General features: G+C 50.2%; 1 protein-coding gene across 3 annotated transcripts in view; it reads left to right on the forward strand.

Annotated features, from left to right (window-relative positions):
• ATG16L1 (autophagy related 16 like 1) overlaps positions 1–5,622 on the forward strand; it is a 77,040-nt gene extending 71,418 nt beyond the window's left edge. The window contains exons 13-16 of one of the 3 annotated variants that reach the window (XM_030323731.1): positions 85–108; positions 1,889–1,944; positions 5,036–5,045; positions 5,439–5,622. In XM_030323731.1, the coding sequence (XP_030179591.1) occupies positions 85–108; positions 1,889–1,944; positions 5,036–5,045; positions 5,439–5,544 (196 nt within the window). In that variant the 3' untranslated portion in view covers positions 5,545–5,622. The remainder of the gene's footprint in view (positions 1–84; positions 109–1,888; positions 1,945–5,035; positions 5,046–5,438) is intronic. The other 2 variants (XM_030323733.1, XM_030323732.1) reach the window with 2 other exon arrangements.
• Positions 5,623–9,407: the final 3,785 nt, after the last annotated feature.

A 9,407-nucleotide genomic window follows, 5' to 3' on the forward strand; every position in this document is an offset into this window, starting at 1 on the left:
ACAGGTCCACCGCTGAATAATGGGAAATAAGGTCACGTTACAATTGGGACAGTCACCAGCCCTGTTTGCTTTTGTGTTTTCTAGCCTTCTTGGAGAGCTGACCTCCAGGTAAGCCTCGTCACCTTCCTTCCCTGCCCGATTCCCAGGATATCGCAGGGGACCAAATCTGAGGTTCAAAACAGTAGCAGTGAAATCCGGTTTATTGGCAGTTATGCTCAGAGGTGTTATGAAATGATGCCCACTTGCTTTTAGGATGCATCATGTGAACCTTGCCTCGTCGGTGTGAGGCTGGGGATATTTCCCCCCGAGACTGCAAGCCGAGCCTCCCCTGGGCAGGGACACACAGCTACACACACACTCAGAGAGCTGGCGTGCTCCAGGCCACTGCCTTTGTGTCTGTGTGTCTGTGTGTAACACAAAGCTGACCACTTTAACCATTTGGTTTTATTTTATTATTTATTTATTTACTTAGGCATTTATTTTTTAATGTTCATTTTTGAGGGGGGGAGGGGCAGAGAGAGAGAGGCGGAGAGACCCAGAATCCCAAGCAGAATCCAGGCTCCTAGCTGTCAGCACACAGCCCCATGTGGGACCTGACCTCACGGCCTGGAAGATCACCACCTGAGCCAAAGTGGGATGCTTAACCGACCGAGCCCCCCAGGCGCCCCTCATTTTACCCATTTTAAAATGTACAATTCAGTGGCATTGAGGACCTTCAGAATGTTGTGCCATGGCTACCACTATCTGTGTCCTTCATATTTTTACCACCCGGAAAGGAAACCCCAGACCTGTTAAGTGGGCTCTCCCATTTCCCCCTTTTCCTGGTCCCTGGCCACCCCCAATCTTCCTCCCTCTATGGACTTGCCTACTCTGGGTATTTCCTAAACGGAATCAGACAGTATTCATCCCTCTGTGCCTGGCTCCTGTCGCTGAGTGTCATGGTTTCGCCGTTCATCCGTGAGGTAGCCCGTGTCAGTGTTTCATTCGTTTTGTGGCTGAGCAATATTCCACTGTGTGGATGCACCACGTTTTGTTCATCTGTTCATCAGGGGGCGGACATTTGGGTGGTTTCCGCCTTCCGGGTGTTGTGAATGGTAACGGTTACCTTTTATAAATCGTGTCCGCAGAGGCAGGGTAAGGAATGTTTGAGGCAGGCACTGACCTTACACAGTCCTTCCCTCAGACCCTTACCATCTCCATCCCTCGCACGGGACCCAGGGTACAGCTTTCCTCCCAGACCTCACCTGTACTGGGGACTGACGAGAGTGGCCTTATAAACAGATGGGCTTTGATGGAAGCTGGCAGGGGGAGGCCGTGGGTCCTGGGTGAAGCAAGGAGAGACCCTTGTTTTTTGTCACCCTTTCCTTTCCATTCTTCCTTGGTCCAGATTTCCCTTCTGTTCTCCTTCCTGACTCCTTTCCTGCCTTCTTTTTGTATAAATTCCAGTCTTCCCGAAGCCTTTCAGCTTCTGGAATTTGGAGGGCCCTGCTCAGCTCTGTTCTCTCTAGCAAGCGACTATGTGACTGTTAACGTGGAGTTAACATTTAAAAAGTCGTGTACGGTTTTGCCAGATTTTTTCCAAAACCATCCTTTCTCCAGGATTTCACCTCTCCTCTCCCCAGAACATCATGTCACTGAAACTAGAATCCAGGAGGGATGGGGAGCCTACAAATCCTAGCTGTCTCTGCCAGGCCTAAGTGAACTTTCTGGACCACATTCCAGGGAATACATTTAAGATTCCTACTTGACCACTTCCTGATTTCTGGTTTGTTTTGTTTCGAATCACGCTGAATCCTCTGCCAGCTGGGAATCTCTGCAGCCACAGCTCTTCTCCGCGTGATTTATAATCGTGCACGTGTTCTCACCTATCTGCATTCTTTTTTTCTAGTGAAGTGGCCTCTGAGGTGCCTTTCCGCCTCATGCACCCCCGGCCCGAGGACCCAGGTCAGTCACACGTTGTCGTGGTTTTCTCTAACCGTTTACTGTTTGCAGAGTTCTTATTTATCCATTGGTAGTCATTCCTGATTGAGTCTCTGGGTGTCTCTGGGCATAGGTACAACAGGTGATGGTTTGCCATCCTCAAGGTGCCCCAGGCCAGCCCACAGGGGAGGATTTATCCCCTCATCCATGAGCCATGGCCTGTCTACCTTCAGTTAGAACGCGGAGGACAGGGCATCCCTCCTCTTGGACATGGGCTCTCTTGTTGGGTTGGGTCAGGAATGATTTATTTTTATTATTATTATTATTTTGTTAACATTTGTTTATTGTTGAGAGACAGAGACAGAGCACGAGCAGGGAAGGGACAGAGAGGGAGCCAGACACAGAATCTGAAGCAGGTTTCAGGCTCTGAGCTGTCAGCACAGAGCCCGATGTAGGGCTTGAACCCACAAACCATGAGATCACGAGCTGAAGTCGGATGCTTAACCAACTGAGCCACTCAGGCGCCCTGATCAGGAATGATTTAAAAGCAGAAGCTCAAGTGGGAATAGAACCTGATTGAGATTGAAAGAAAATGTAGGCAAAAAACGCATTTAAGAGGCTGAGACTTTTGCATTTCATGGGAAAACATTAACAGGCAATTAAGATGCCTGACAAGTATTTTGGACAGTGATTTTTGACAGGATTATCGTGAGAGCACTGAAAATACTAGAAAAGAGTGTCAGGCCGAGTTCCTGACACCTTGGCACTCCTTTGAATTGCAAATCTGTTGGCTCTTGTATGGCTGTCTGAAGAAAACGAAGCCAGGGTTGTACGACTCTGTGAATATACTAAAAACCACTGGAGTGTGCATGTAAGTCGGTCAATTGTGTGGTATAGGAATTAGATCTCAACACGGCTCTTTTAAAGGAAGTAAATGGAGCGGCAAACAGCACACAGGCGCGAGCTCAGAAATTCTGGGGGAAAATTCTCCACTGTGTTAATGTTAAGGTGGCTGAGTTGGCAGGAAAGGAAAATAGACTTGGGTGAATGAGAACCCTCCCTAGTTAGAGCAACAAAGAATATTTTAAGTAAAAGTGTTATAAACAGGGCCGCCTGGCTGGCTCATTCGGTAGAGCGTACGACTCATGATCTTGAGGATGTAAGTTCACGCACCACGCTGGGTGTAGAAATTACTAAACAAACAAACAAACAAACAAACAAAAGTGGTATAAACAAGGAAGATTTATTTTTCTTACACTTTCTAGGTTTTTAAATATTGATCATGAAACGGCATTTAGACATTAGAATGAGCCCCACCCCCATACTCATTTTGGGTTGGTCTCAAAAATATTTTGTCTCAAGGTATTTTTTTCCGAATGTTTTGGATTCAAATAGTCAATGTACTTTGGGGGAAAAAGTAGTCTGGCCACATTTTTCTTATTCCTATACGCTGGCATCATTCAGATACTATTTTTTAACTCTGGGGCGCCTGGGTGGCGCAGTCGGTTAAGCGTCCGACTTCAGCCAGGTCACGATCTCGCGGTCCGGGAGTTCGAGCCCCGCGTCAGGCTCTGGGCTGATGGCTCGGAGCCTGGAGCCTGTTTCCAATTCTGTGTCTCCCTCTCTCTCTGCCCTTCCCCCGTTCATGCTCTGTCTCTCTCTGTCCCAAAAATAAATAAACGTTGAAAAATTTAACTCTGTGAGATTGAGATGCATTCTGGTGCCTTCCAAGGACATTTAAAAAGAATATTTTAAAACTATGACCTGAGGGGATGTCACCATTTATGCCAGATTGTTTTCTAGAGCTGTGAACAGACTTTTCAACTTCACTTGGGGGAAAATGGGGCTCTTCCTTTTTTGGGTATGACATTTTCGTGTTTCAGTCATTGGGGCCCTCCCTTTGAACATATCACAACATCAAGACTACACAATGATCTTTTATGCTGTGAGATTCCAGGGGGAAAGGACAAATCACGCCGTGGCCTCAAAATTCTGACTTTGCAGTCTGGATTCTGATTTGAGTCACAGATGTTTCATTCACAGGAGTGCACACATCTTACCTGTCTAGTTCCTGGCTCTGAGTTAGACAGGTAGACTGAGCAGGAAAGGTGTAACCTGTAGCTAAGAAGCCTTGCCAGGACCAGGGGCCAATTGATTTGTACCTAATACACACTACGGAAATGCTACCAAGTTTTTATTATCCCATGTCAAGAGCATCCACATGGAAGGCAGGGGTTGATTTGACTCTCTTTAAGGCTGATGGTCCCAGTTAGTATAATCATGATAGCACCGTGGGGGCCCAGGATGGTTCTTGCCCAGGGGCCTCTCTGTTGTTTTCCTGTGGTCAGCAGCCCGCACAGACACTTCCCTCCCCGTGCTTGAGAGACCAGAGCAGTGACTCTCCATCACTCCTGGGCTCTCAGAAAAACCCTCTGGAGTTGTTCACTTCACTTAGCTCTTGCTGATTCACCACTGAGGGTTACGACAGCGCCTTACTAAGTGGGCAGAAAGCGAAAGGAGCAAATAAAGAGCAAAGGACCATTCAAACGAGTAGCAGTCAATCAGGGGCTGCAAAACGTATCTGAAAACATAACTCAATGACAACAACAACATGATTAACCTGTTCACAGAGAAATCAGACCCTGAGGGGCCCGGGCGTGGTTCCCAAGCTTGAGCGCGTACCCCAAATACCCCAACCACGGGAGGTGCTGGTTAGACATCCAGTCCCAGGACACCCCCGTAGCGAGCCGGAGGAGAAGGTGTGAGCCGGGCCTGGCAAGCGGGTCCTTACAGCACCTGGGACTCTGCTCTAGATGCAGTCCAAAGGACAGGAAGGGAGAAAGCATCCTAGAGGTGAGGGTAGAGGAGGTGAGGGCAGGCACTCTGTAAAGGAGGCCGTGGTTCGAATGTGCAGGGAGAAGGGCTACGGGAGCTGGAAAAGACAGAGAGGTGGGGATTACGTGGGGTTGTTGTGAAATGCGCGTATCTGGGCTTCTTATCCCTCCGACTATAAAGTCACCAAAATAAGGAAGAAATTTTTCAGGTGCAACTGTCAGACAGAATTTATTCTGATAGATTTCTCTCTCTCTCCTTTATTCCATGCTTACTGCTACAGCAAAGGACAGGTGAGCCATTGCTCTGAGTGTCCCTTTTGTTCTGTGACTCCCTCCTTGGGTCCAAACCCCTCTGGGGTTCTTTTTGTACACACCCCATGCTCTCAACACCACCTCAGGCCCTGGTTTTCTTTTTGCTCCCTAGCACTATGGCATGTGTGCGTGCTCAGTTATACCGGGTATGTGTGTCTGCCTTGTGGGTTTCTTCATTGTCTCTTTTTTGTTTAAGAGATTTTATGTGAAAAGCTGTGAGGAGGATGGCTTGATGCCCTGCTCCATCATTTAGAAAAATCTTGATCAGTTCATCTGTTGCAAAAGGAAGAACAAAGATCTTGCTTTGCTTGGGATTTCACTGCAAGCTTCGAAGAGCATGCCATGATCGAAACGTCCTTTGCCTTATTGTAGTTTACAGGATGAAAATTTGGTTTTCGAGGAGTTTGCTCGCCAAAATCTGAAAGACTCGGGAGATACTGAGGAAGGGAAGAAAGACCGGGAGGCCGCGGATGAGTGAAGAGGTCACCCTTGGCACTGGGGAAACGGGGTAGTTCACAGCCTGATGAGCGGAGCTCCACAGTTAGTCCTTTAGTTATGCTAAATACCGAAGCGTGGGTCTACTCACAGAAATAAAGTTTGTTCTGCTCTGATTCAGGCTGGCTTGTTGAGGGGCCCAGGTGACATCACCCACGTGCAAGCTGCAGCCATCAGAGTCCCCATGTCTCAGGTGGGGGAGGGCGGGATCTAGAAAGGAAGCCCGACCTGCTCAGCGCTGGCTCATCGAGGTGGGAAGGCATCCTAGATGTGGTGTGCTCACCTGGTGGAGCCTGGTGTGTCCAGGGCTTTCACCGGGGGGCCTGGGGTAAACAGTTTCCCTGGAAACATATAGGCGGCGGGGGTGGGGGGGTGGAGGGGGTGGGGGGAGGCAATGTTTCTAGTGACCTGACCAATCCTAGCTCCACGGCCCCCCAAGAGCCTCCTGAGATGAACAGAGCAGAGGACAAATGTGGCCAAAACACTCTTCATCACTCGCTTAACTTTTGCTCCAAGTCCCTGTTTGAGCTCTGGGTTGTTGGTTAAGTCTCTCTTGAAAGCAAGCAATGAAATCAGATTTGGCTGGTTTAAGGGAAAACAGGGAGTGCACTGGAAGGACCTTGGAGGGGCTCAGAGAATGGAATTAAAGGAAGAATCTGAGGTGGGCAGGAATCAGCAGCTCCCGGGGCTGCCCTCTGGACAGCCATTCTCCCGTTAGTGGTGGCCTGGCACCAGGTACCCTCAGCCTCGGGGTCTCTGGTTCCAGTGTGTAGGTCCTGGGACGGAGAATCTGGTTGGCCCAGCTTTGGTCAGGTCGGTCAATGCCCAGCGGCCGATGACGGCAGAACCCAGCCCTAGGAATGGCTTGTCCTGGAAGGGGGCACTTCTCAGGGTGTCTTCCCTGAGACTAGGTGGGGGACAGGCTGCTCTGTGTCAGGGAGGAAGGGGGGGCTAAAGGAGAGCAGGGGGGCTGTAGGTGGTGCCTGGTGGTGTCCTTCAGAGTCCCCTTCCTGGCCCGTGGTATCTGCCAGCTTGGGGGCCGCTAGGGCCATGGAGGGGCTTTGGGGGGTGTGTAGGCTCTGGTCCATGTTTCAAGGGAGTAGGAACAAAGAGGTTTGCAGAGCTCTGCACAGGTCTACCCCTCACAGAAGGTAGGAGGGTGAAAGGAGGGGACAGGGGTGGGGTGGACACGTGGGGTGGGGTCTCCAGGACCACAAGCAGTGGCAGAGGGCTGCACAGCAGCCTGGGTTCCATGCACACGAAGGCTTCCACATCTGGGCTTGTTCAGCAGGATTCCAGGCTGGCTTGTGTCCTGGGGACTGGGATTTAGGCTGGAGGCTCCCATATACACAAAGGAGGGTGTGGATTTATGTGTCAAGTTTGAGCCGTTCTGATATTGACAGGGATGAGGATTCATTTCTGGAGAAGGAATAGTAATAATAATAATAGGCAGAAGACTGGGCCTTTGGCCTGTGGGTTTGCGGGGTCAGACACAATTTCTCCTTAGCGTTTCTCCGATTCGAAGAGAAGAGCACGTTCCCATGCCAGCCTACGCCCCCTCTCAGGATACTCAGGAAGGATCAGGGCAGCAGGCCACTCTGGGGATCCGAGCCCCTCTTCTGTTTCCACCCAAGCCCACAGGCCAGCTGTGCTCGGCTCCCTCTAGAGATCCTAGGCGAGCCGGCACCCGGGAGTCAGCCCCGCGGTGCCTGGCCAGAGGACCAGCCTGTTGGGTCCTGCATCGCTTGATCCCGGGACATCCTCAGTCAGGGTGGACGTTAGTGGGCCTGACCTTTGGAACTGTGTGGGTTAGAGCTGGAGACCAGAGCTGGAAGGCCAGTCCCTGCACACCAGCGGTCAGAACAGCTCTTGCCCTCCAGGTTATTTTAGTCCCCAAATGCCCAACTCCGAGACTTCCAGGTGCTGGCAGGAATACAGCCTGCAGCTGGCCACCCTGGGGAGGGGGTTGGGGGTAGGAGCAGGAAGAGAGCAGCCGGCTGCTGCGAATGGGATGGGAACCCTGCCTGGGCTGGGCCTGCACGCGAGGGTCTGCTGGCATGTCGGGAGGGAGGATGTGCCTGCGCCGGTTGGCTGTGTGGCCCGGGGCTTTTTCCAGGTAGCTGCATTTGGAAGAAACAGGGTACCAAGGAACTGAGCGTGCCACATGAGGAAAGTGGGGCTGGGAACCTGGGAGAAAGTTCTGCAACCGGCAAGCAGAAGCCTGGAGAAGCAGAATCCCTGCTACTTACTGGGCGCCTGCCTTGCGCGGGGCACTGAGTACCTTAATGTCTCATCATTCCCTCTGTGCTTGTGAGGGGGTCCCGTCATACCCAGTCGTTAGGTGGGGAAACTGCAGTTCAGAGAGGTCAGAGTCGAGAGTTGAACTCTGGTTTCCCTGAGTCTATACCCCAACCTTTGCTCACATTCTGATGCTGAATAAGTATATGAGACCTTGGAGAGCCAGAGGGGGAGATTAGCGCTTATGGTTCAGCACTGGCTGCCTGTAAGTTCTTTTTTTATTTTAATTGACATGTTATGGAGAGAACTGTAGATTCACATACAATTGTAAGAACTAATACAGAGAGATCCTGCATTTTCCGCAAGGGTAACGTCTTGCAAAACTATGGTGTATGCTATCACGACCAGGACCTCGACACTGGTACACCCCACCCATCGGCTTCAGATTTCCCTAGTGTTACTTGTCCTCGTGAGGTGAGCATATTTGGTGCGCTACAATTTTATCATGCGTGTAGCTAGTTAAATAGAGAGTCTGTTTGCCTATGCCGGTAACTCTACCCGGTGCTCCCATCCTACTCCAAGGCCACAGCCCGTACCGGTTACCTCACTAATCCTTGGGGAGCTGGGGTAGGTGGGGGGCCCCTGTTGGCTTGTTTAGAAATGTATGGGGGTGGTTTTTGGTTGTCACAATGCTTGGGGGCCAGGAAAATTATATGTCCCACAGAGAGAAGCGATGTCCTGCTCCAAATGTCAATCATAACCCTAGTTCAAGGTAAAATCAGATTATTCTCACATTTGGGTGCCTGGGTGGCTTAGTCGGTTGAGCATCTGACTCTTGATTTTGGCTCAGGTCATGATCCTAGGGTCATGGGATTGAGCCCCGAGTCGGGCTCCACAGTCAGCATGGAGCCTGCTTAAGATTCTCTGTCTCTCTCTCTCTCCCTCCGCCCCACTCTCTCCAAGAAAAAATAAAAAAATTACCATGTTTTGAACCGCATCATTTATTCCAACATGGAGCGGGTTTTCCTGACAGGAGGTGCGTGCACTTCTACGTTGACAGGTCAAGAAAGATTAGGTTGGATGTGAAGTGTGTTATTACTGCCACCTTGATATGCCCTTAAGGTGGGGTAAACTCAGGGAGCTGCACATTGTTAGAGATGATTCACAGCGTGACTCATGCCGTAAAGAGGCACCGGAGGGAGTGTGCTCTTACAGGCACAGCACTTCGAGGGGGGCTCTCGGAGGGAACTGTGCTCTGCAGTCACCCGAGAACAGAAAACCTTCTTCACTCATCAGAGAAAAATATGCCAGAGTTATGTTTCGCTGGTTGAGGAACATAATACAATTCTTAACGAGCCGAATGTCTTTTTTAAAAATACACCTTTTATTTTCAAGTCCTGTAGGTTTAGATTTACAGAAGGTTTGCAAAGATAGGACAGTGAATTCCCCCACACCCATCTCCCTTATTACGAACATCTTCCACTAGGCTGGCACGTTGACCACACTTAATGAGCCCATATTGACATGTTATTATTAAACTCAAGCCCGTTCTTTATTCAGACGTCTGTAGCTTTTGCCTAATGTCCCTTTCATGTTCCAGGATCCCAC

The sequence above is a fragment of the Lynx canadensis genome, chromosome C1 (genome assembly GCF_007474595.2).
Source record: "Lynx canadensis isolate LIC74 chromosome C1, mLynCan4.pri.v2, whole genome shotgun sequence".
Taxonomy (NCBI): Eukaryota; Metazoa; Chordata; class Mammalia; order Carnivora; family Felidae; genus Lynx; species Lynx canadensis.